This window comes from Buteo buteo, chromosome 19 (assembly GCF_964188355.1).
Source record: "Buteo buteo chromosome 19, bButBut1.hap1.1, whole genome shotgun sequence".
Taxonomy (NCBI): domain Eukaryota; kingdom Metazoa; phylum Chordata; class Aves; order Accipitriformes; family Accipitridae; genus Buteo; species Buteo buteo.
The window spans coordinates 21,894,524-21,920,656 of record NC_134189.1 but is presented as its reverse complement, the minus strand read 5'-3'; the positions used below and the strand labels follow the sequence as shown (position 1 = coordinate 21,920,656).

The following is a 26,133-nucleotide window of genomic DNA, read 5'->3' as shown; positions in this document are numbered from 1 at the left end:
AAAGCTCAGAAATGCAACCTTGAATAGTGTCACAGCTTTACTTTTTAATGAGTTTTCTTCTCTGCATTGTCATGCTCTTTACCCTTGGTGGCAGACAGTCAGTAAACCACCTGCGTTATAAAAACTTCAAGAAATCCAAGTGGGGGAAAATGTTCTTGCCGCAAGATCCCAATACTCATAATTAACAGAGAAAATAGATGTGTCTCTGATTTCATGTGGAGACAGAAGCTGCTGTCTTTAAACAGCAGGCCTTGCAAAATATACTGTCATTTTTGAAGTTGCAGAGCCACATGATATATGGAAAATGCTGCTAAATCACCTCTGCTAAGGTCTGCTGAGAGAACAAGGAAGCAAGAAGAGAAGCATAATGATTTACTGAATATATCATAGTAAATGCAGCTGCATATTGGGTGTTTTGAGTGAAATATTTAAGTTTTCTGAGGTTTTCAGTTTTGTTTAAAATGAGCTTTCATGTCCTAGACCTAAAATCAAAGTCAAAGCCATGAAAGATGGTCAAGAGAGTTTTTGTCTGTGCACTTGGAATTCTGCAGACAGAGTAAGGATTTTGGGAACCTGCTTTTAAACCTATGCATTCAAGATTGTTTGGTCTAATCTTTTGCCCTCTCTCTAATCTTTGATTGTCTTTCCACCACCATCTCACCCTTAACCCTCTTGCATAAAAGAGCTAGTTTTAATGCTAAAAAAAGAAGTCAAAAAGGAAACTTTACTCATCCTCCAGTTCTCTGGTTAGAGTCATGTGGGGATTTCTCCTTTTGCTAAATTAAGATTCCCATCCTGTAGATTTAGCAAAAAGAAACTTGTGATTTTACATTTGAAAACTAAAATGGAGTGCTTCTCTAAATGCTTCCAAAGAAGCCTATTTCTATTTCTGTTTCAGAAATTCAGAGTCAATGGTTTGCAATCACACATATGCCTGCTATCCTGAAAACTTACCTACCCTCCCAGCTCCTCACCATTCTGGAAGCCCACCAGGAAACTGAGCTGGAAGAAATGCTCACTCCTTTGGTAGAAGGGTTGCCATTTTGCTCTGATTTGAAACAAAAATATTCAGAGTTGTGAAATATTCTTTGGCAGTGAAAGACCACATAAGTTTGATTAAGCCATCAGCAGCAAAGCCAGAATTTCCTCATTATTCAGTATTTCCTGTATTTTATTCCTCTCTCATTCTTTAGATTTATTGGGCTTTTTTTCAGAAGAACATAACTAGTAAGAGTGGGCACCTGAAACAAACAAACAGACTCAAGTGACATATGGAATTGGAGCACTCACTTGGAACACACTTAAATGCACAAGATGCACAGGTGGCCTTTGTGGGTAAAACACTTCCTGGAGATGGACAGTCAAAAGACCACGCTGAAGTCATGTTTGTTGCTATTTATAATGTCAAATTAAGTTGAAGGCTTGTCATTGCACAAATTGTGGTGCAGATTTAATACGAATTGTGTACCTGGAAAGCAGTATTTTGTAGGGGAAAGTAAATAAATAATTAATATCAACTTGCCCATGTCATGATGGCAAAAGTCTTATGCACTTAAAAAAATCTGCATTTTGAAGCATAATTTTACAACCCAAGGAAAGGGAGCAATTTATTCTGCTGTATAAGTAAGACTGCATCACAAATACACTAGGAAGAAAGGGTGGACTCTGCTCTGAATTTGTATTAAACATTGTTTTACACCCCCTTCTTTGAAAAATCTGAACATCAAAATCTTCTTCATATGTTTCCAGTTCTTCTTCTGCCGATAATCTGTTTAGATTAGCTGGACTGCTGCCTTTTCACAGATCCAGGGATATTTCTCATAACAATTCTCACTGTAAACTCTTGCATTACGATAAAACAGGTATGCACAGTTTTGCTTAGAGGATAAATAAATCCTAGAAAAAAAAACCCCACCATCTTGTTAAAAACTCTTACTTACAAATTAAAAAAAAAATAAAACAACATAAAGCTCCTTTGGACAAACATACATTATTGCAAAAGTTGCTTAGTAATTTTAAGGTTTATGAACGTTTATACAAAATACTGAAGAACATAACAGCTCATATAATTCAAGTCTGAAGGATCATTCTCCCGCCTGCCTTCAGCTCAAAGATGTAAAAAAGAAAACCTGCATATGAAGCACCATAAAAACAGAAAATAGCACTAGTTCCTCACCAGTGGTTATGTCAGTCCAAGCATTGCTTTATGTAGTGGTAATTTGGGTCTGGAAACTGAAAGGCAGTGGTCTGCCTGAACAGCAGCCAGATCATTCTACCCAGTGTCTACTAGCTGTGGGAAATGTGTTTGCAAGACAAAACGAGCATGTGATTCCAAGGAGGCACTGGAGAATCTTCACTCGAAGAAGGTTCTCCAGACCCTGAAGAGGATTCTCAAATTACTGCATACAGTGATCACACAGAACAGAATGGGAATTCAAATTTTTTTCCCCCATGGTTAGTAAAGGAGAAACACCAAGTAAGCTGATGAAAGTTTACAGAAAAAGTAAACAGGTTCTTTCCACTGAATGTTGACTATTTTTGTGTAATAAAGGTTTCAGAGTGAATTAAGGATAATTGCAGCTGAGTAGGAGAGGCAGGTGCAGGCAGGCTTTGCAGGAGGTATGCTGACTTGAAGGAAGTGTGGGTTGTTTCTTATAGAAACATCATGGGATGTTTCATAAAGTGAATGGGTTTAAATAGTAAGAGCAGTAACTGGTTGCACAGGTTTGTTGACTCCCTCTTCTGCTCACACGTCCAGTTATCTGATACTCTTTCCCTATTTCAGGGACTCCACACCTGAAAGAGTATTTTAACTCCAAATACATCTGCGGCTGTATTCTGCCTTGAAGCTTTGCCATTAATGGGGTTTTGGTTTCCTCCTCCTTCAGTGCACAGGGAGGATATTGTTCAAGAAGAGATTAAAAAAACGCCAACTGTTTAAGTTCAGAAAACTTACCAGTCCATTCTCTTTGTAGAAAGTTTCGTATCATCTATCCAAGACCAGCCATCAACTCCATATGATAATCCAATCCAATAAGATTTTTTTTGTGATATTTGAGATATTCTAATCTATAAAAAAATGCAAAACCTTTATCACCAAGGAGCTTGTGGGTCTTTTTTTGCTGTACCTAAACAACTACTGTTGAGAGAGGAGGTGATCAAGAAAGAACCAAAGGAGGTAATCTGGCAATGACTTTCTGAACTCCTCAGCAAGCCCTCATAACAGTTTCCAAGAGACAACATCTCTGTTTGGCATACAGACAGGAACATTTTGTGGCTGGCATCTCTACTAAATGTAAGACCGGGGCAACAATTCTTTTTAGAACCCTATCTCTCAGACTGTTCAAAGAAATTTCCTGAATGAAAGACTCATTGCTTATAACTTTCACAGGATCCTTGACACTCATGTCCACTGTTTGGCTGAATAATATCCTGTGTTGCTAGCTACCTCATCATTACACTTTTGTGGTTAGATGTTCTGCAGTCTGCATTGCATCTGACCTTGGGGACAGTACTTCCATTACTACGTAACATCAAGAGGTACTTGCTGGCTGGTGAAGAGTTTTGAATAGTTGGTACCACTGCAAAGAAATACCAGTATGACTGGAACCATACCAACTTGCTTTTCCTTTTCAGTGTAAGAAGGGTAGCATTCCGGGAGAAGCAAAAGTCTTCACTTTCCTGCCATGTGGCCTCCTTTTCTGAAAAGTAGAAACAGGTGTCACCTCCAAGCCATTTCCAGTTTACAGGGCAGAGTGAACATGCAGGTCCTAGAACAGAAGGAAACCATCAGTCCCTGATAAATAGCCAAAGGAAGAGTAGAGGAGTCTACACCCATAGGTGTGGAAAGTAAAAGTTATGCAGAGCTGAAATGTATATGGCACATTATGGGTTACATCTACACCCATTTTTTTTTTTTTTTTAAACTCGTTATTTAATCTGATATAGCACATAACACCATTGTTTAATCAGATATAAGGCCTAACACATAGATTTCAGGCTGTGTGAGCGGTAGTTCTACTTACTATTGTTCTTGCTGTTTGCATCACCCATCAAGCACAATCTCTCCTTTAGTCCTTGCAGGTTTTCATTATGTCCCGCAGGTGCCTTAGAACCTCTGAGACCTGGAGTTTATAAAGATATTCTTCATGAGACAAAAAAGCTGTGACGATGCTACTGCATGATACATGCTTCACGATATATTGCAAATTCACTTTTTGCAACAGTGTGCTCACATGCAATTCTGACGCTACAGTGTCACATATTGTGAGGAGATTAGCAGATGAGAAAATGATGGATAAAGAGATTTCCAAATTTTAAATGCAGTTTAATCACAGTGCCATTGCAGGCCACTTGGTAACCTAATAAAAGACTAAAATAATGCAAAAAAGATACGCTTAGAAGGACTATCTTGAACTAATAAGGTTGATCTTAAAGGAAGTTCTATAAGCCTTTGAAAAAAACCTTAAATACTAAACATACTTCAGGATGAAAAAAACTTTTATCTTAAAGGCTGGTAAAACTTCTCTGAAGAAAATGGGGAACGTTTATTAATATATCTTCCTCAACAGTATTTAGATACTGGCTTTTGGTAGCAATGGCTCAGAATGACTATGTTCAGTCTCTGTGGTAGAAAGTATTGGTAGAGTCATGTCACAGATGATAAGAGCTAATATAAATATGGGAGTCTTTAGTTCTCTTGCACATCTCAGGTAAACTGGCATGACTGAGTGAAACAGACGCAAAAAGTGAGATTTCCTCATTAATCTGAGTGCTAGAAGTATGTCCATTTTAAAAATAATAGTATGAACTAATTTAAGACAGTAGTCTACAAACATGGAAGCTTAATCTACAAACATGAAAGGTTTATCAAAGGAATGAGACAAGAACTGCTATTCCAGTAGTCTAGAGAGACTTGAACAAGAGGAAAAGAGGAGAAGGGAAGCAACAGACTGATTTATGAAAGTCAACATTAGAATTTTATAATTGAATTCGAATTAGCAAATAAATGAGTAATAGATGGATGAAGACAGAATCCATTCCTTCCACTCTTTCCAAAATATATCATCTTGACTTCTGTATTCTTGCTCTGGGCACAGGTCCAGACTTAAAAAAATTGCTTCCCTCAAAGCCTTATGTGCACCAAGCTGCAGAGCGTTCATTGCAGGCAATTAGGAGGAGAAGAAAGAACAGTGTATGTGGGGAGGATGGACTATGATTGTCCTTGTTGCAGTCAGTCTGCCACCTTTCTTCAACGCAGTTATTCCCAAGGTGTTCATATGAATAAAGGAACACAGTATATTTCCGCACTTACCTAGGACTATCGTTCCTATGGTGAGGGCCAGGCACAGTGCAAACAGAGTGAAGATAGCTGGCCACCATACAGCAAAGGGAAGAGAGCGTCCTGGGAGAAACCAACAATTTATCTGAGGGCAGGCACCCTGTTCAGGAGCACTCCCAACCCTCCACCCCTCCATGAAGAGCCATCTGGTGACTCTTGAAAGAGTTCGTCCTCCGGGCTGTATTATATTTTAAGGGTCAACCCAAACGCAAGTTGAGAAGATGTGGTGCCTCTGTTAAAGAGGTCTGTTTGAAAGGAGACACTGGACATCGTTTAAATGGGACAGGCGGGGGATTCCTTGCCTTTGACAAATGATAAAACTATGAAACACTGTAGTGATCCTATGAGTTAGAAGTAGGTGATGCTCCTGTTCTCCTTTGCCAGTACTGTATTACTCTGCTCTGTCAGAACAGGGTAACAAGTGTTTGCCTACCATCTTACACTTTGCATAAATCCTTCCTGCTCTCAGGGCACGCAGTGCTCGGGCTGTGTGCCAGCTCCAGGCTGAAGCCCAGTTCAGGGAGTTCTGGAGTCCAAAATATCCACTGAGGTTTCCCTGGATTTAAAAGTTCCTGAGAGTTACCGTCACCAAACAGTCATGGCAAAGCAGTATGACAGACCTTTCAGATGAAGAAATATTTAACTCAAGGCTGGATGCCCTCTTGAAGTACATGGCTTAGTTCAACCGGAGCTGTGGGACTTGCAGAAGGGAAATGACATGACCTATTCATTCAGGCCCGGTGCTGCCTTATCCCTTCTGGCCTTAAAGGCTATGAATCTTAAGCATTTTCTGAAAAATTGAGGTCCAGAGGGCAAAATGTGAAAGTTTTTTTCCTATTAGAGACAGATTGTCCTGTCTCTATAGCCATTCCCTGTAATAATAAATAAACAATAAATAAAACTAACCACATTAAAGCTGATTCCTACATTCCAGCGTTTAATCCTGAAGCCACCTGTCTTTTCCTACAGAAATTTAGGGCAAGTAATGGCAGTAGTTCCACTCTATGCATTTTCACATTCATGCATGCTGAGTTTTGTCAGATAAAACAATATAAATAGTGTATTAAACCTAGAGCATTAAACCTATAAGTACATATTTTTGTTATTTACTGAGCTGGATGAGAGAGACTGTTCCTATTGTCATTGTCTACCATAGCACAGAAAGTTCAAAGAGCAAGTGTCAGTCGTACCTTGGTTGATGTTCAGGGACATGTAGTGTCTGGCTGGATGCTGTGGCGGGTGATTTAAGTTAGAGTACCCATCCTCTTCCTCTGTATTCCTAGGCATTATCTGAGAACTAATTTGTGGTTCAATAACGATCCTCTTAAAAGACAGACTGAATGATTTGTGAAGGAGAAGCAAAAAAAAAGCAGAAAGGGGCAGGGGACAGATGAATGAGTCACACTTCAAATGCCCTAAGGCAAGATATTTGTATTCAAGTGTTCTGTGTGACTCCTCCTTTTCCTCCCTCAGGGGAAGAACTCCTCGCTTCCCACCCATCACATCTCAGCCTGGGTCTGAGACACATAGGGATGGCATGAGTCCCAGTAAATGTATGGCCTGGTAGTTCTGCTCTTGTCCACTTAACCTTCCCGTGACTTTAATCTCCTTTGAATTTTCCACATTTTAAACCAGAACAAACACCTTCGATTCATCTCAGAAGCAGATTAACTTCAGCTCTGTGCCTTTTTTGTTTTTCAGTGTCAGGTGTTAGAAACCTAGGTGTCTGTATTCAGTTGAGAAAAGTTCGCAGCTGCAAATGGCTGCTGAAGCTATTTAGTCACGCAGAGGAGGCAGAAATGCTGTGTCACTTTCTTGGAGGGAGAAGTGGGAAATCAGTGGGGGAAAAAAGACACAGACAGGATTTAACAAGTAAAGAGAAGTGAGACCTTGTGGCAAAGGCTGACCACATACTGGACTGACCTAGCAAGAGTGTGGCTAACAGGGTGAAGGGGGTGATGATTTTTTTCTCTCCATCACTTCTGAGTACGCAGCTGGAGTACTATGTCCAGCTTTGGCCTCCCCATTAAAAAAAAAAAAAAAAAATCCCATAAAACACAGAAATACTAAAACTGGTCAAGGGGAGAGCCACAAAGATGCTTAGGAGCTGGAGCACTTGATTTGCAGGGACAAACTGTCAACTGGATTTGTTCAGCCTGGAGAAGAGAAAACTAAGGAGAATCCAGTTGCAGTCTCTTACTGCATAAAGGGGCTATGGAGAAGATGGAGCCAGTCTCTCAGAGGTAGACAGTGAAAGGACAAGACGCAATGTTCATAAGTTATGGGTAGGGTTGTCAAATATTGGAAGAGGTGCCCAGAGAAGGTGTGTCATCTCCATCCTTGGAGATTTTCTGAACTTGACTGGACTGATCTGATCTAGCTTTGAAATTAGACCTGCTGAGCAGGAGTTTGGACCAGATGGACTTCAGAGTTCCCTTCCAAATCAAATCTTTCCATTACTCTGTGACCTATGAGTATGAAGGGAAGACTCACGATGATTTTTAGGGGAGAACGCCCAAGGGGACGATAGTAGATCACCTGAAATAACATCATCTGTTCCCCTTTCTTGTAACTTGGGGAGAAGAATTTAGAAAGTGAGAAACAGACTGAATGCTACTTTCTTTAGTAATTCAAATTCTCTGCACCACCCAACTACAGTAGGAGCCCCTTTTTCTTTTTGCAAAGCTTGGCTCACAGCCTGCTGGCCCTTCTGCACAGTGCTGTGCAGTCTTGCCTTTTTCCTCTGGAAGTTCCCCTACCAGGAGAACATAGGATGTATTAAAGTCGTGATGTCAAGAGAGAAGGTTCTGAGAGGCGTGCACCTCACCTGCTGCCTCAGATGTTTCAGATGAGTAGAGGTTTATTTAATTTAACACAAAACAAATACAAAACCTGACCAAGTGAAGGCAGGGACAGAGTGAAGGACCATGCTCCATGGACAAAATGATACCAGTTGGAAGATCCTGTTAAGGACAGAAGATACTGTGGGAAAGACCAGGCAGGCTTAGAGCGATGTGAGTCTGTAGGGTGACAGGGAGATTGTGTAACTGGAAGCCTGTCATTAGAGATGCATGAGCCAGAGCTGAGACCTGTCTCAAGGAGTCTGGGCACCCCCAAGAAAAATTTCATGGTAGAACCATGGTGTCTTAAGTCTCAAGACTTCTGTCTCAAGTGCTGTTGTTTGAAAGGAACCTCTGGAAGTCTTGTGGTTCAACCTCCTGTTCAAAGCTGGGGCAGCTTTGAACTCTGATGAAGTTGCTCAAGGAATTGTCCGGTCAAGTTCACACGGTCTCCAAGGATGGAGATCTCCCAGCTTCTCTGGATACCCGTTCCCATGTTTGGCCACCTCCACCGTGAAAAATGTTCTCCTTGTGTCTAACTGGGATTCCCCTTACTACAGTTTCTGTTAGTTGCCTCTAGCAGTGCTCCAGTCAGCCCTGGCAGAGCGTAAGTATGAATATGGGGACGAGATGGAGGGCTCGAAAGGGGCACTTGCTGATAAAGAGATGGTCCTATGTCTGTTGTTCTGGCTGTGCTCCTGGGCACCTTCTTGTAGTCTTTTAGTCACCTCTTACTGATTTAATAGCATATGAGTGAAGGATATTATAGTGGTGAAATGTTTTAAGATTCTGATTTGAAATAGAAAGAACAAACAGAGAAGGAAGATCCAGGGACAGATGAGCACCAAATTCTTTAGTAAATTGGCTGACCTTCACAGGGAAGGAGTATTTTTCTTTGTTGCTTTCTACAGTGTCTGTGAACAGATTGGCACTATATTATTTAGCATCTTGCTGACAGTATGTTTCAGCCTGGGAGCACTGGCATCTATTGGCAAGCCTGAACCCCCTCCAGGGTAGCGGGTGTGCTTGTAGCGAGGATGATGAAGGCCATTGGGAGAGAGAGAGGATGCACTTGGTGCAGGGCCTGGAGCAGAGAGTGTAATGGGGGATGTGAAGAGGCACTGTGCATCTGGTGTGTTTAGGTCAACTCTTTTATTTCTGAACCTGCCTTTCTGACATCCATGAACTCTGCTTTTTCCTATCCAGCAGCTGACATTTACACTCCTCCCATTTCACTGTCTTGGTTATCCTGTTGTAGACGGGAAAACGTGAAGCTGTCATGCTCCTTCCACTTCAGAACGGCACTGCAGGGCTTATTCCGCCCAATGCACCCCTTTATTCATTTCACCCCATCTTCTTCACCGTTCATGTCCTGTCTGAAGGGATATTGAAGCCAACAACTTCTCTTTAGTTCCCAAACCTTTCAAGATTTATGATGTCTCAGGGTTTACCAAGGGCTTTACTCTCACACTTAGTATACAATACTAGGTTTTATTTTCCATATAAAATGTGCTTCAAATGAACCGCTTCTCTGAACTTCCCAGTGCCATGGTAAGATTGTGGACCTCCCCTATCCCCAGAGATAGTAGACCTCCCTGAGCAGCTTGTGTCTTGAGCTCCATACGTGCGTATTCAGGAGAACTTTGACAGCCTCTGAGATAGAAAGCAGACTGGATGAAATAATGGATTGCTTGAATTCAAAATACTAGATACTATAAATTCTTCCCTCAGAAATATGTCACTGTTAACAGGGGAAAAGCCCTTTCCAAGCTGCTGGTGCCAAGATTTGGGCTGAGATCAAATGGACTTTACTATATGAAGGTATGGAAATAGTTTATAAAGATCATCCAGCCATAGAAATGAAAGAAATGTACCCTGGAAGTTATCACCACTGACCTGACCTTCCTGCAGTAACAGTGAATGCTCCTTAAAAAGTCATGCAGCCAGCAGAAAACCCAGAGGCTAACATTTGTTTTCACACCACAGCCATCAAACAAAGATGTATAGCAGATTGCTAGAAAAAAAAATAAAGAGTTAGCTTATGGGAAGAAAAAGGGGTAAAATGTGGCAGCTTAGATGTCTGCTGTGAATTATTTTTTTCAAGTTGAATGGGTTGAAGCAGATGAAACATTGTACCTTACTTGCACTGTACCTTGCACTTCCCACTGCAATAGTAAGGAATTCTAGGTAGTTTAGCTGGTACTTGTGCCCATAAATTAGGACTTGGCTCTACTGAGTATAGTGAATTTATTCAGTTCACAAATGTCTTTTGGCACATTAGGAAAAGGGGTTCATTTTTTTTACCAAGGAACTGCTTCAGTCTTTGAGAATATTTTCCAAGGAAGTATTGAATATTAAAGACATATTATTATTATTTCATTTATTTTGAGGAAAGTCTCCAAATACTAAGGCATATACACATAGATACAAGATATATATACAAGCGATATATGCATACATAACACAAAACTGATGCTGACATACAAAACTTCAAAGAACTCATGCAATGAAACTCCACCCAGAAAAGAGGAGGCATCATTTTCTTTCAAGAAGTATGACAAGTGCTTTAATAACACATGGTGCATAGTGTGTACCTTGGGCTCCAGAGATCCCAAACAGTGTAGATATAATACAAGAGCTCAGGTAAGGTTTGTGGCAATGGATTGTGCATCAGTTTGAGTACTGATTGTGTGCAGCTCTGAATGGAGCATGTAATTATTATCCTCCCTGCTATATGTATAGCAATAAATGTTTTGGTAGCACTGAAGTTATTCAGGTAATGTTTTAATCCAACCATGACATTTGACTCTAGTTTTCACAAAGATTGCTTCCAGGGATTCCCTGTAGTCTTCTAAAAAAATGTCCTTTTGTTTCGAGAAATATTAATGCATATGTGAAAAGAATTTTATGGAATAATAGAGCCTTGCGTTCTTTCTGTATCCCTATAGCTCAAACAGAGTTACAGCTGGAAGAACAGATTTAGGAAAGAAGGCATGCCCAGGCAAACTGGTCTAGAAGAGGATTATGGGTGGATGGTAGTTAGTGTGTACAGTAACTCAGTGAGTAAAATCATCAAGGATGTAGTTGGACTGGTTTATGACTGGCAGGTGTTAGTGTAAAATGCTGACTAAAGATCTGCGAGAATGTGTGGTTCTCAACCTAGAGAGTCACTCAAGAATCGTTGCTTGACTGTAGCTAATTCTTTCAAGTTGCTTCCTAGGCCTGTTTTTAGCTTTGTAGGTTTTTTCTTCTCTCTCATTTGTGAGCCTGGGAGGGAAAATGCAGGCAAAGAAGAATATTTAGTCTCTAATGACCTGTCCATTTGAATCACCATTCTGAGAAAACTGCATGATAAACAAACAAAAATAAAAATATATTTTAAACTCCCAGTTCCCAAAGTTGGTATCTCACAGTGACAGATTCCACATCCTTTCTTGTGATGCTTCTTCAGGTAAAATGAATAGCCAGTTTCTCACATATCCAGAATTGCTTTGTTGAACAGGAGTTGCTGGCATAAATAATCCGTCCATATAAGGAGGCACAGAAGATGTTTTCATATAACATTACCCTAGGAAATTAAAAGATACGGCTTAATGATGTCCCAGTGACATTGTGTGATCTATATTTGGACCATATGTAATCATACTTATTTGCCACTGGCATGTAGAGTTATTTTCCCCTTGGAGCTAATTTATTTGAGCTAGGTCCTTTTGATTCTGGTGCATTTGATCGAGCTGTACTTTGCCACCCATTGTTCCTTATACAGGACACAAATTCGGAGCTCCATAGAAGATTCTGTGATCTCCATGCTCTTTTGTCATTGCACATATGACAAACATGGGAAAGTAAGGGAAGCACAAGTTTCATATAATTTACTGGGGCCCATCAGATACAACCACACTGGTCCTATGTTATGAAGGCTTACCAGTTTGTCGCTTGTTTGGAAAAAGTTGTTCCATCCTCCCAGTACCAGCCACCCTTTTCAGATACGTATGATAATCCAACCCAGTAAAACTGTGAATCCTGTGGCAGAGAAACCTGCAGGTATGGGAAAAATCATCACAACAGTATTTCAAAAATCAGATTCACGTTCCTGTATCTTCCAGCTGTGAAGGCTCTGTAACCAAAAGAGACAGCTCTTGCTCAATAGGAGAGTACCATGTCCAAGCTTTTTTTCCATGAGGCAGTGCTGACTGCTCTGATTATAGGATCATTCAAATACCAATGTTTATTGAATTGCCACAAGTCAAATGTACCCTGGATCTGCAAAAACACTGCTTTTTCAAAGGTGGTGGTGGGGGAAAGCACCTTTATCTGGTCTGCATTTAGGTATTGACACTGCCTTTAGATATCTGCAGTTTATGGATAGATGTGGGAGCACTGTTTAAGCCCCAGTTAGAGTCAGCAGATCCAGTGGAGCCTGAGGAGTAATTCATTTCACCCGACGGGAGTGCCACTGAGTAGTGACTGTACTGGCCAGATCTCCCGCTGGTTGTAATGGAGCCGAAGGAAGCAGCGCTGAAGTTGCAGACTGCTGACACTGTAGATGCCTGAAGTTAGGTGATACGAATCCCAGCTCAGAGGGCAGAGCCTGTCGGCCCAGTTCAGGCCTCTAGCACCTTCTGAGATTCTCCACCCTGTCTGAGGTCTTCACATAGGGCTGACAGACAAGACCCAGAACCTGTGGGAGAGCTCTGCCCTCCTAAGGCACTGTTTGGAGGTCGAAGAGAATACCCCCGGGCATCTCACATTGCCCCGGGAACCTATGCTTAGGCACCTGAATCCTTTGCTAGGTGTCTAAGTGCTACCTAAGAGGTTCCTCAGCATCTTAGCCTGTTCAGATCCTCCAGATACTTTACTGCTGCTCAGTAGCGTGTTTAGAGACTCATCCAAAATTTAAATCCACAGTTGGCTTAAACTGCTCTGGCGTCAGTCTGGCTGCAGCTGCATATACCAAATACGGGAGAAACAGCAAGCATCCAGACATCTGAAACCAAACTACCCAGGGATTTATATAGCATACCAAAGTCGTCTCTTGAACTCAGCATTGAAGGTGTGGCATTCAGGTGTCTCCCAACAGTGTGAACCATGATTCTGACCTCAGGATGCTGCGAAACTCAATAATAAACCGTCTCTCCACTTTCTATTTTGTCTCTACCCATTTGATTTTCACTTAAAAAAAAAATCCAAAAGGCCAGCCTTTATGCCTTAAAAGAGTTGAGAACCCCCATCTGAAACTAACTTCATCTGCAAAAAGAAGAGTTTTCCAGGGAAGCTTGTTTCCTTTTAAAAGTTGTATGTAGCAAAAAGAAAATGAGAATATTTGGGCTTTGTATAAGCTTAATAGCTGTTGAAAAAGAGGTTCCCAGATACATGTGTAAAAAAGGGGAAAATATGGTCTTGACAGGAAATTACAGATTTTTCATTAGTCAGCAAAAACCCCCCAAATTAGTAAGTAAAACTTGTGGAAAGGGATAATGAAAGCATGCATTCTGTGTGCTGGGTCTCTCCTCCATGCTGATACTATGCAATTTGGTTTCTCTGTGAAAGCCTAAGTATTAGCTAATTAAGGTATTTTATACAATGGTTTACTCTATTTCTCATAATTTCACTATTTCTCACAGCACACAATTTAGAAAGTGTTGCAGGTTGTGACAATCTTGTTACTTGCAGGAAGGCTGCTTGACCTAGAGAAATTTAAATAAATGTACTGTAAACAACCAAACTATTTTCTGCCTGCAAAATCGCTGGAAGTTAAAAAATGTGACATAAAGAAATGCATGAGGTTAAGACTGTACCATCTTTGCTTTGTCTTTTAGCACAAGAAGAGTGGAGTTTCTTGAGGAACAGAACTCCTGGCTTTGCTTCCATGTTTTCTTCTGCTTTGAAATGTAGAAGCAGTTGTCAGCTCCACTGTTTTGCCAGCTTGCTGGACAGAGAGCACATTTTGTTTCTAGAAATCAGAAAGAGTATTATGCAGACCTGCGAGGAACACAGGGGCTTTAGCTACTGGCTTGACTGAGAACAGATGAAGGGTAGCCACGCGTCAGCTAGGCTGACAAGTTGTTCTGCGTGTTAGTGCACACATATCCACATCTCAAATACTACCACAGTTAAAAATGGAAACTAAGAGATCCTGCGTTTTTCCCCCCGGTTTTATAGTCTCTCAGTCAATGTGCTCTGAAAAGGGGGTGATTTGTGTTTATTTACATCACAACCACATTTACCATTCTTCTCCTTCCCTTCAAAACACAACGCTTCCCTCATTTCCTGCAGCTTCTTTCCTTCCTCAGGATCCTTGGAAACCTGAAAAACTGAAGGGCATGAAAGTGCTTTTCAAAGACTGTTTTCAAAAATTTGTAGTTTTAATTGTAGCTTTAAGCTGTAGTTTTCGACATTCTTTTATTTTCTGTCTACTTCATTTGTATGTCCACCATTGTGTGTACATCATCTGCATTTTCTTCACCTGGAGGATTGTGCAGCACCTGAAAATGTCACCTGGGAAGCTGGGGGCATCTCCGCCCTTAAAGATTTTCAAAAGTCATCTGGACAAAGCTACAGATGAGTTTCTCTGGGATTGGTGGTAGTCCAGCTTTGAATGGTGGGGAGGAAAGGGTGGATGTCAGACTAGAAACCTGAAGAATTGCCTTTGAACTAACATTTCTGTGATGCCAGGGGCCACCCTGAGTGTTCGTCCTGGGTACTTGCAACTGCTCCCCTCCTGCCAAAAAGAAGCTGGGGTGTCTCTGCCCCTGCTTCCAAATGTAATGTGGCATCACTTTTGTTGTTAATGCAAATGTTTCTATGGAAGAAATCTGCTGTAATCGTTGGGCAAATGTACCGGTCACAATGCTTTGATGCCAGGACTGCCCTCCCTGCAAAAAGTTTACAAGCCAAGAAAAAGAGGGAACTGTGAAATATTCCGGTAACAGTCACAGGGGGGCACCATAATCCACACAGTGTGGCTGAAGGGCTGGGCTTCTAGCTGTGAAAACGAAGCATTTCAGAAATGGGTTAAGGTTGGAGGTTGGAGTCAGGTTTAGGGTGAAGGTTAGCCAGCGGTAAGGGTTAGGGTTGTCCTGGTTTCGGCTGGGATAGAGTTAATTTTCTTTCTAGTAGCTGCTACAGTTCCATGTTTTAGATTTAGTATGAGAAGAATGTTGATAACACACTGAGGTTTTCAGTTGTTACTAAATTGTGTTTAGACTAAGCCAAGGATTTTTCAGCTTCTGATGCCCAGCCAGCAAGAAGGCTGGAGGGGCACAAGAAGTTGGGAGGGGACACAGCCAGGGCATCTGACCCAAAGTGGCCAAAAGTGTATTCCATACCATGGGACATCATGCCCAGTATATAAACTGGGGGCAGCTGGCCGGGGGGGGATCGCTGCTCAGGAACTAACTGAGCATCAGTCAGCGAGTGGTGAGCAATTGCATTGTGCATCACTTGTTTTGGATATTCCAATTCTTTAGTATTTTTATTGTGATTTTATTATTGTTATTATTATCATTATTATTTTCTTCCTTTCTGTCATACGAAACTGTTCTTCTCTCAACCCATGAGTTTTGCTTTTTTCCCTCGATTCTCTCCCCCATCCCACTGGGGGGGGGGGGGGGGGGCAGTGAGTAAGTGCTTAGTTTCTGGCTGGGTTAAACCATGACAGGGTTAGTGTTAAGCTTGGGGTTAGGGTTAAGGTCATTATGATTAGGGTTAGGATTAGGCATTAGAGTTATGGTTTAAGATTAGGGTTGGGGTTAAGTTTATGCTTAGGGATAGGGATAGGGTTAGGGATTAAATCTTTAGGGTTAGGATCATTAAGGTTAGGGTTAAGGTTAGGGGTTAGTTTTAGTGTTGGGGTTAGTTAGGTTTAGGTCTTGCATTAGGATTAGTGTAATCCTTAGGGTTAAGGTAACTGTAAGTGCAGATATTAGTGATCCTGCGCAACATGTGTTGACACTCAGACCCTTCTGTGGGAGAGCTGTACTGTGACCCTTCTTGCCAGATTACTTGCACTGGGGGAAGAGGGAAACCAGGGACAGTCTGCAGGGGGAGAAGAAGCAGCTGTACATGTGGAATTCAATCCCACAGCAGCAGTTCAGGACACCACAGTACTTACACAGGGCTAGCAGAGTTACCAGCCCCGTCAGCAGCACCAGGCTCAAGGCGAGGAAAGCAAAGGCCACTGGCCGCCATATGGAAGTTGAGGCAGAGGGTCCTGGCACAAACAAAAAACGCATTCAGCAACAAAAATAGCAGCTCTCCTCACCACACAGTGCTATTACCTCCTCTCTGACAACACCAGTTCACTTTTATCCCTTCTGCAGTGCCTCTTTTTTTCTTACTGCAGTTTTTGTTATCAATGTTCTGAATTTCCTGTAGTCATTTTAAGAAAGTATCTATCCACCGAGAATATTTATTAACTGAGGCTCTAGTGTTTTAGAGTAAAACTTCTTCTCATGAGACATGTAAACAGATTAGATTTTGCTATTCCCACAGTCTTGGAAATAATTAAACAATCTCTAAGGCTTCTCTACCTTGAAAAGGAAAAATTACCATCTAATTTTGGATAATTACTTCTGAAAACTGTGTTTGGCATTTCTAAATGATTGCAACGTTTGAACATTAAACTGTGCATCTTTCTTCAGGCTCTTTCTTTGAGTTTCCATTGTGGTTCAATGTCTAATCAGGAATACAGTTCTCTGGAATTTTACAGCTGACTATCTCCTGTTTAAAATCTTTTCTTATATATATAGATGCATTTTTCCCTTTTGGGAAGCAATTCTCTGCAATTTTCTGTAATACCCTTTCATATCTAGTCTAGATTGTTCAGGTTAATTGAAAAGTACTACGCACGTCAAGGATTTTACTGGATTCCAGTGCATGGGAGCAAGAACCTCCAGGTAACTAACCTTTTGTTAGGTGAGAAGAAACACCCTCCAGAGGTGCCCAGAAGTCCAGATAGACTTGGCAACTAAAACCTACATAGCCAAAGTTAAGGGAGAGGACCCTAACCCTCACCAGTCAAGGTAATTACAAGAGACTGCAGGTGACACCACATTGGGGTAGTGACTGATATGCCAGAGGTTAGGGCTTCCTTTTACAGGGACCTAAAAATCCTAGGAATGAGCTGTAAGTGCAACAGCTCAACAAAGGCAAAGGTGAAGTCCGGCACCTGTAACAGTACAACTCCATGCACCAGTGCTGAGCTTCCCAGTTCCAGAGATTTTTCAGCTAACTGCAGAGAGTCCAGCAGAGGAATGCTGAGTTGGTCAGGAACCTACAGAGAGGCTGAAGGACCTAGGTTTGTTTAGCTGGAGAAGAGGAGGCTAAGGGAGGACCTAATTTCAGTCCTCCACTACCTAAAAGGGCTTTATCGACAGAGCCAGACTCTTCTCAGAGAGGCACGGCGAAAGGACACGGTACAACAGTCACAAGTTGCATCAGGGAAACTTCCAATTAGATGTGAGGCAAAAAATTCTTCCCCTTCAGCACTCAACAAGTGCCCAGAGAGGCTGTGAGATCTCCATCCCTGGAGATTTCCAAAACACAAGTGGACAAGGCCCTGGGCAACTTGATCAGACTTTAGAGCTAGCCCTTTTGAGCAAAAGATTGGAAAAGATGAACTACAGAGGTCCCTCCCAACCTAATTTGGTCCTAAGACTATCATCTACTTTACATGTTCTCTGTGCACATCAAAAGGCCATTTTAAGAGTTTTCTGCGCTTACCAACGTGTTTTTTTTTCTTGGAAGCTCTGCCCCTAGATCGCCCTCTCTAATATTTTATCCTTGGGTTTCTGGCTGCTGCTTCTCAACAGCTTATCCTCCATCCTCCTTTTCAGGCAGTCATTCTCAATGCATAGCCCCGGGTCTTTCCCAGACAGCACCAGAATGGTGTTGATTTAGTCTTTGTCTACTCTACTCAACCTGCAAATAGCAGCAGTTATATTTATTTCACACGTAAGCCACGTGGTGAATTTATGAGCAGCAGCAACAGTACTCCTGTCATCATTTTATGATCTTTGGCATTCCACGGGCACAATCCACTACCTTAGTTAACACTCAGCTTGTTTATAGAAAAACTTTGAGTCTAAAAAAATAAAAATATATACTCCTATCAGAGCTTACATTCATTATTAAGACTGATAAACACGGCACCTTCCTACTCCGCATAGCTGAGGAAATTACTTCCATTTCCAAGGCCTGCATTATCTGATAAAACTATAGTGCCTTCCTCTCTTATAGTGCCCTGCTGTAATAAATGACTCCTACCAAAATGAAAAAAAATCCATAGAAAGGTAGAATTTGTCTTCTATGTTGAAGTAAATGGAAAAAATAATTGGAGTAAAGATAGACTTCAGAAAAAATATCATCTGTGATCATAAACAATAGCACACAAGACTCCCTTATGATTATTCTTTCTGCTGTTTCTATGAACATTTATCTAAGAATATATTACAAAGTTTAGAAGATTTCTAAAGCAATCCACATGAACATGCAAATTTAAGTTATGCCCTGTTTTAAAAGCTCATTTCCATCTGTACTTACTGTCTGTTGCAACACAACTGGCTGGAGCCTTAAATGCAGAACATTTGTTTCTGCTCGAATATCCAGGAGTAATAACTGAAGCTGAGGGTCGTAAATTTAAAGCGGTGTAGCCTTCCTCATCCTCCATCTCCAGCTCGTCACACTTCTTTCCTGCAATAGCAGTACTTTGGGAGTAGGGGCACACTGCAGCGAGACCAATGCTGAGGCGATGAGAATGGTTCATGTTTCAGCATTTCCAGTGAAACCACGGAGGAAGCCGGCTCTGTTCTGATTACTGTGCTATAGTAGAAGTGTAACATATTGAAAGCACATTAAAGAGTTAAAGTGGCACTGTCAAAGATGGGTCTTTTCTTCCTGAATGTGAAGATGGGGAGTCTTAGTTCCTGGCTGGAACCTAAGACTGTTTCGTTTAACTATCCACCTGATCTGACTCTGTAAATATAGCAAACATCAGGATTTTATACCTCCTTAAAATAAGATGCTCTAGAAATAGTTGCTATTTCGAGTTAAAGTATGAGAGATATCTGTTCATGTGTCAGGGCCCAAGTACAACACAACAGCTGCATGGAAAGCAATAGGCTGCATTTCCACTGTTATGAAATAAATGAAAAATGAAATTATTTTACAAAAATTCACTGGATTAAATGCTATAATGGGAAAAGCTGAGCTGACAGGATGGTGAGGGCAGGAACTCGGCAGGATTCCCATGACCGCTCAGCCTGTGTCAGAGGAAGACCAGACTACGCTGCGGACCTCTCTGCTGCTGCACCGTACGCAGAAGGCACTCTGCAAAAGTGCCTTATCCATCCTCCATCTCCAGCTCTCTGCAGTGCCTTGCTCCAGCGCTGAGCCGTAGGTCTTAAACAGCTTCAATGACCAATTCTCCTTGACGGAGCACTTGCCCAGACATGATGAGTCACATCGTGACAGGGTCAGCCAGTAGGAAATTGCGAGAGAGGAATTTCTGTGGTCGCTGTTGGGGCTCTTGTGTGTAAAGTTCAGAGTCTCCCATTTGCAAAATAGCATCAACAGACTGGAAACACACTATAATGAGTGGGCTACCCTTCCTGCCTTGCAGTGCAGATGATAGGTTTTTTCAGAGCAGAAATATCTCTGGCTGCATGTATTTCTTGCTTTGTATCTTACCTGTATGCAAAGAAGAGGCATGATGGAAAAGTTGGGAGTAAAGGGTGCTTACAGTCAGTTTTGTTCCAGAGAGGCACAGAAGGAGTAGCAGTCACTGTGTATTCGTAATATCCTCATAAAAACCTCATGCTAAATATGGTGCAAAAATACTTGTCTGTCGGGCCTAAAAACTGTATATTGGCACGTTAGTGTAAAAAGGGGTTTTCTGCAGATAACTGGGAGTCAAGTGTGTCTATGCTACTGAATTTTGTTACAGGTTTTCCTGACAGTAACCTTTTCAGTCTTAGCAACAACTTTTCAAGCATGTAATGAATCGCCTTTGAGGAAACTTTTCTCCAATGTAATTTTACTTCTGGAGAGAAAACAGGAAGTAAAGTCATTTTCTTGTATTATTTTGGTAGCTATGAATTCAATAAGCAGTCTGTTAATTATATCACTTTTTTTTTTTTTTTTTTTTTTTTTGGAGTCACCTTGTAATCAGATTCTGCTGCAAGAACAGAAGTAACAAAAGCAGTAAGGTGGGGCTTCATCATCACACTCTCTGCTCTTCTAAGGATCCAGGGCAGGTAAAATTTCTTGTTTCTTCAAACTAAAATGAAAAGAAAGGTAAACTAAGGCAGGAAGTTTGGGTCTACATTTGAACACAGCCTGTGTATAAATGTTGTCAGCAGGCTGGACAAACCAGCTGTGTTTATTAACCAGCTTGACCTTGAAAATTACATTTTCTGGAGTGTATGAACTGGGAGGGGGAGCACAGGGAGGAGTGGAGTTTAGACATGGGAAACACACTGTTGTACGGAACTGTGACTCAAAAATGCCATCTCAGCCAATACATGAACAGTACATTTCTACGTCTCTTCCCCTGTAAGGAAAAGCTCCTTTCAGAGGAAAAGGGGATACGGTCAGACAGCACACCCTTAAGCCCTCCCTGGTGCTGACACCACCAGGGGATGGGCTTTGCCAGTTCCAACCTTGCCAGATGGACGAGTTTGTCCGCTGCTGCCGCGCTCCAAACACCTGCAGTGAATGGAAAGAGGCTGCCTTCTGCCTGTCTTCTCTGGGGTGACTTTCTCTTTCTTTGGTGGGGTTTTTTTGGTGTTTCAGTCACTGTTTTTTGAGAAGAAGCTAGCTCCTTCTGTTTCAGTAGCACAGTGCACTGTGAAACCATGCTCTAACCCCACCTGCCTTTACAGTTCCAAATACAGTTGCTGCACCAGAGGCTGCTTTTGAGCTGGCAATAAATTGACCCAAAAGATCAAGGCCACAGCAAGATAACGATGTAGCCTTCTGGCTGCCTGTCAGTGAGGGGAGCTGCCAAGCTCACCTCATGTGTGTCTTCAACAAACTGCAGAAACACCTAGGATTCACCCATCTGCTGCTCTTAGGCATGCCTTATTAATGAAAAAAACATCCTGGAAATACCTTTCCTGTTTCCTCACGGTCACTCTAATGTATGAGAAAACAAGATCAGACTGTTTTTTCTTCCTTTCTTTTTTAATTTTTCTGGCAAGTAACAGCAAAGCTCTTCATTATCAAGAAAGGATGCACCATGAATACAATTCAGGATACCTTCCCCATGAGATTTCTTATTTCAGTCTAGCTAGTATGAATGCTGAGAGACACTCCGGGAAGTCACCAGGGCTGTGTCTGCGCTGCAGGACAGAACCACTCTGCATTTTCACCCCCAAAGACAGGAACAGTTAGGAGAGGAACTGAGAGGAGCAGCTAGGAGAGGTTATGTGAGAGATGCCAGTGGTGAGTGTAAAAAGCAGAGAGGAAATCCACTAAGGTTTCTGGAGCGTGAAATTGGTACTTGAAAATAACACCTGAAATGTTCATGTTGGTGATCAGAAACTGCCATGTAGTGCTGAGATCAGTGACACACCAGAACAGCCCCTTGAAGGGAATGACTGATGCTTTAGCAGCCCAGCTGCTACACCAGTGGTAAAGAATCCACAATAAATAATCTGAGCTGCAATCCACAAGGAATACGCAAGCCTCCAGAGGGGACCAAGCTAGGAATTCATGGACTTTCTGCTCAGATCAAAACACTGTTATGAGACTGAGATTTTTTATTGCAACCTGATTGTCATTGTTCTATGGCTATGTGGAGGGAGACATCTTGTTCATTAACACCACTCGGTATTTTCACTGTGATTGGATTTGTAGACCCTTGCTCAGCACATTAAGTTAGTAGCATGGCATTCCAGGAGATACCCTAAAAATACATAAAAGGAGGTTCTGTTCATGCCTCTGACTGAACCCTAGCATAACTCTTGCAATAGATGAAAAAAATAGAAAAATTTGAAAATTAGAAAAGAAAAGCAGAATTATTACTAGGAAAAGAAAAAAGAAAAAAAAAAGGAAAAAAAGAAAAAAGAGAACTAACAATACCAGGAAGAAGTATAGAGCATGGAAGAGAGCTCGACATTCATAGCTGAAGGATATCTTTTTCTGTGACACATTCACAAGTCCTTACGAGGACTATGAACCCCTGTGCTCCGGAGCAAGTAATAACTGTGTTTGTGTGTTGCATACTCCAGCCTACTAGGGTATCAAAGCAGTCAGATCAACAAGATATCAGAAGCATCTCCTGAATGGAAGTGTTTAATCCTCATCACTTGCATTACGGTACAGCTGTGCAGCTATGAACTGACAAGCGGTATTAGGACTGTATCAGTGGATGCTGGGAGAGGAGCAGTATCTTTACATGCTTGGCTTGTCACTGTGCTTTTTTTCCTAGCCATCACTTTCGGCCATTTTGTCCATCATTTTTGTCGGTTAAAACTGAGTAATCATTTGGCAGTTTTGGATCTGGAATGACAGACTTGGGTCACTCCTGGAGCCTGTCACCATGCCCATTTCCTTAGTATGAAGATATTGTTACATATGTCTAAAAAAAGAATGAAAACAGGGAAATGTATTAGGTCCAATCCAACATATTTACATTCTCATGTGATAGTTCTCAAAAACAAAATAAAAGATTCCAACCTTGCAGAACATCTTCTAGCTTCTCATAATCATTCTGGTCTGACAAACCAGTCCTCCTGCCAATGGTTGTTACCTCGCTGTAATTGGATGGCGGGCTTTTCACAGATAAAGTAATTCTCTTCGCTACATGTTCCGCTATATATGGTACCATGATAAAAATACCCACATGGTTGGGTGACCCTTATCTGCTTTGTCCTAGGAAAGAAAAATCTTTATTGTTACATCTCACCTTATTAGGATGGTGCATCCTTCCCCCTTCCAAAAAAAGAAGTCTTTGCAAGAATTACTTATGTGGCTTTTGCGAAGAATATATATGCCCAAGAAAGAAATAAAGCATTTAGTGACATTGTGCAACAATTCCTAGGAGGCTGGCCCTGTCCTGAACATGCCAACAAGCACCCCCAGCAGACTGTAAGGGTGGATTCTAAACCATTTCTTGTACCTGACAGTAAGAAACACTAACTCCTGGCTACCAGTTGGAGGGTGTCAGTGGCTGTTTCAACAGAAATGTTAAGAGGAGACTGTCCAATAATGAAAAGGAAAATTGGCAAAGCAGGTTTGAAAGCAAGAAGAAAAATATATTGTATTTCTGAAATAACATGTTAAATCAAAGTGAAATTTTGCTTTCGAGACAATAAATAGTGTCTTATGTAAAAATAAAAAAGTATAAAATCAAAAGTGTGAAATGAAACACTTTTCCATCAGAGTGTTTTCCTTGTGTCCTCACTGAAACAAGATGTCAAATACAAAAGAAACATGACATTTACGGTCAATCTGAAACTAAATTGTGGAAATAAACTTTCCAGGTACTTTTTTTGCCCTCTAATATTGCCTACATCACCCTCCAAGCAGTTCTGGGTGAGGCCAAGAAAAATCTGAAATGGAAAAGTGAATCCCAAAATACAGTGAAAGCTGCCTAACAGTTGGCTGTTCAGTGTGCCCTTTGTGTCAGAGAAACGGGGAGTTGTGTGTGTGTGAGGACCAACCTTATGTACTGCAGCAAAACTGCCCACTTACCAAGACTTCTGTTCTTCTGTAAGGGGTGTGTTGTCTGTCCAATACCAGGTTCTCTGTTGACGTCTAAATATTAATCCAAACCAGTATGTTCCTCTAGGAAATGTTCCTACCAAGTTCTATGCAGAGTAAGGACAATTCAAAACAGATATTCAGGAAGACAATAAAAATAAATATTTAGGCTCAGAAGATGAAAGCATTGATGGAAATTGCTTAAAGAACATAAATACCACAAATTGTTAACCTGTCAGGACAAGTTCTGCATTTAAAGGAAAAGCCTAGTATCAAAGGCGAAATGACAGTAGAACTGTTTTTAATCAGAAAGAAGATACACTTCTAGCTCTGAAGAGCAATGTCACTCTCATCAACCTGATTTAAACCCTCTGGGTGAAACACTGGATTGTTGGATCGTTCTCCCTCCTTTAGTCATAAATCATTCCTCCTCCTTTACTCTGTCCTTAGCATTTGTCAGCAGCGAAAAGGGAGCCACTGCAGGGGGCTGTTGAGTTTGATTTGTCGAACCTTCACACTTGGCTCAAGCATCATTTAACTTATTGCAAAAGCTGGACCATGCCAAGTAGAGGAGGTCTTAAAGTTAAGCCTTTAGTGATATTCTGTTCTTAAAAAATTCTCTGAGCAGAACAGGTAAGAATGTAAACTTGAATAATGCTGCCTTTCTCACTGCTGCTTGAGGGAAATCTCTAAAGATTTGAATTCAGTTTTTCTGTTGTTATCTTCTTTCCTTCACTCATCATTGCCACTCCCAGGGCACTACTCCATTTTCTCTTTTCCTCATAGCTCTCAATGCTGTGATTAAGTCAGCTAGAACAGACCGCACCTCACAATCTTTGCTGTCACCAGTTTGGGAAGGTGAGAATAATGCTGCTCCCCTTTACTTCTGGGAGAAACCTTATGGCCTGCGGCTCAGTGAGAGAGGAACTGGCATTTGTCAAGTGCTGGAGAGCAGGCAGGTCCAGCCCTGACTGCTAGCTTTTGGGACAGCATTTCTGCCTTCAGTCTTCCAGTACATCTGCTGGCATCCAGAGGCAAAAGCATTATTTCACTCTACACCTGGCATTTTGTCTTCCCACCTCAGTTTGTATTCCTTTACCAAAAGATTAGGCAAAAGATTAGGCCAGATTTCAGCAACTCGCTGCCAAGTGTTTGAATTTTGATTGAAAAGATGAGATTGACTTTTGTGGAAAGAACTCCTATGAAACTCCTGCTCACAGTGCCATTTAAGAAAATTATGTGTGAGGTGACTAGCTGATAGAGTGCATGACCTTCCTCCATGCTAAACAGAGTGAGAAACCAGTCCATACCAGCTTTGCTTGGTCTTTTATCAGAAGTAGAGTAGAGTTTCGTGAGGAACAAAACTGGTGACTCTCCTCCCATGACTTTTTTCCCTCGGGGTAGTAGTAACACGTATCACCACCTTCCCACTTCCAGTTTGCAGGGCAGAGCACACAGTTCTGGCCTGGAAAAGGAAAATCATCACCCCATTTCTGTTCCCAGGCTGTCCCTCCCTGAACAGCACTGTTGGCTGGTGACGACAAGATCCGTAGGGATGTTTGAGATAGTCCTCATTCAGTCAAAATCCCACTGTGGTCCCAGAAGTCTCAGGTAACAACACAGGTGAAAACCGAATCATCCCCTTCTCTCTCCCATTCCTTTAGCACTGGGAGGAGGTTCAGGCATTGCAAATGGAATATATTTGGCCCAATTTTAGGAGTCTACAAAGGTGATATGAGTCAACCCATCTGGTGTCCCATTTTAGTCAATGGACAGAAGCAGGTGTGTCTCAAGCATGCTTTTTCTGTCACTTCAGGTGTCTTTCTTGGGAGGAAACAGACTGTATCCTTGCACTACCAATTTCTCTTCATTGACTAAAAGGGAGACCTAGACAGTTAGCTTGCCTGTGGAACAATACCCACACAAATGAAATCCCCTTTCCTGACAGTCACAATAGGATCCCTTTGCCCGACGCCCCTACTACTCAGAGTATAATTTCTGAAGAGAACTATTTCTGCGGCTGGCTCATTGTCAGATGCCACTTAAATAACCGATCTCTCGCAAACTGATTTCAGAAACAGCCCTGCACTGTACACAGTCAGGAGACAGGGAGTGAACTCCCGGGTTGCTTTACTTGTGCTTCACGGCACATCACTTCTGATTTTAGGAGATTCCTGTCTTACCTGGGGCTGGTACTAGCACACTGTCCTGTGTGTGTACTGCTGTTCACATAGAGTGCAGTAAGTT

At 41.6% G+C, this 26,133-nt stretch overlaps 3 protein-coding genes and 1 long non-coding RNA gene across 9 annotated transcripts in view; 1 reads left to right on the top strand and 3 right to left on the bottom strand.

Annotated features, from left to right (window-relative positions):
* Positions 1-1,655: 1,655 nt before the first annotated feature.
* On the bottom strand, positions 1,656-7,253 carry LOC142042216 (C-type lectin domain family 1 member B-like). Its single transcript, XM_075051903.1, has 7 exons — positions 7,249-7,253; positions 6,532-6,677; positions 5,315-5,404; positions 4,026-4,124; positions 3,616-3,770; positions 2,957-3,069; positions 1,656-1,896 (listed from the first exon to the last, which is right to left on the bottom strand). Exons 1-7 carry the CDS (start codon positions 7,251-7,253, stop codon positions 1,773-1,775), a joined length of 732 nt encoding a protein of 243 aa, XP_074908004.1. The 3' UTR covers positions 1,656-1,772.
* Positions 7,254-10,572: 3,319 nt separating this feature from the next.
* On the bottom strand, positions 10,573-20,366 carry LOC142042092 (natural killer cells antigen CD94-like). Of its 2 annotated transcripts, XM_075051610.1 has the most exons (7): positions 20,340-20,366; positions 18,724-19,002; positions 16,295-16,393; positions 14,409-14,495; positions 13,980-14,134; positions 12,107-12,219; positions 10,573-11,749 (listed from the first exon to the last, which is right to left on the bottom strand). In XM_075051610.1, the coding sequence occupies exons 2-7, from the start codon at positions 18,944-18,946 to the stop codon at positions 11,629-11,631; spliced, it is 798 nt and encodes a 265-aa protein (XP_074907711.1). In that variant the 5' UTR covers positions 18,947-19,002; positions 20,340-20,366; the 3' UTR covers positions 10,573-11,628. The 2 variants fall into 2 exon arrangements, with proteins under 2 accessions (XP_074907711.1, XP_074907713.1); XM_075051612.1 differs by lacking the exon at positions 16,295-16,393.
* The window catches only part of LOC142042093 (uncharacterized), a 25,726-nt gene continuing 18,500 nt past the window's right edge, over positions 18,908-26,133 (top strand). Inside the window, exon 1 of the long non-coding RNA XR_012653616.1 lies at positions 18,908-20,435. This is a non-coding gene — a long non-coding RNA (uncharacterized LOC142042093). The remainder of the gene's footprint in view (positions 20,436-26,133) is intronic.
* The window catches only part of LOC142042091 (C-type lectin domain family 12 member B-like), a 9,787-nt gene continuing 4,894 nt past the window's right edge, over positions 21,241-26,133 (bottom strand). For all 5 annotated transcript variants that reach the window (XM_075051606.1, XM_075051608.1, XM_075051609.1 and 2 more), the window contains 4 exons: positions 25,197-25,351; positions 23,878-23,993; positions 22,861-23,055; positions 21,241-22,762 (listed from right to left, as the gene is read on the bottom strand). In XM_075051606.1, coding sequence (XP_074907707.1) covers positions 22,890-23,055; positions 23,878-23,993; positions 25,197-25,351 — 437 coding nt within the window. In that variant the 3' untranslated portion in view covers positions 21,241-22,762; positions 22,861-22,889. The remainder of the gene's footprint in view (positions 22,763-22,860; positions 23,056-23,877; positions 23,994-25,196; positions 25,352-26,133) is intronic.

What these genes read in the sequence shown, in the direction of transcription:
- LOC142042092 (XM_075051610.1), bottom strand. Translation starts at nt 18,946, where the DNA reads ATGAACCATTCTCATCGCCTCAGCATTGGTCTCGCTGCAGTGTGCCCC. An exon ending in GGTAACTCTGCTAGCCCTGT is followed by an intron (nt 14,496 to 16,294) that starts GTAAGTACTGTG and finishes CATGCCCTTCAG; the next exon opens with TTTTTCAGGTTTCCAAGGAT. An exon ending in TAAAAGACAAAGCAAAGATG is followed by an intron (nt 12,220 to 13,979) that starts GTACAGTCTTAA and finishes CCATACCTGCAG; the next exon opens with GTTTCTCTGCCACAGGATTC.
- LOC142042216 (XM_075051903.1), bottom strand. An exon ending in CATAGGAACGATAGTCCTAG is followed by an intron (nt 4,125 to 5,314) that starts GTAAGTGCGGAA and finishes TATAAACTCCAG; the next exon opens with GTCTCAGAGGTTCTAAGGCA. An exon ending in TCTACAAAGAGAATGGACTG is followed by an intron (nt 1,897 to 2,956) that starts GTAAGTTTTCTG and finishes TTTTTTTTCTAG; the next exon opens with GATTTATTTATCCTCTAAGC.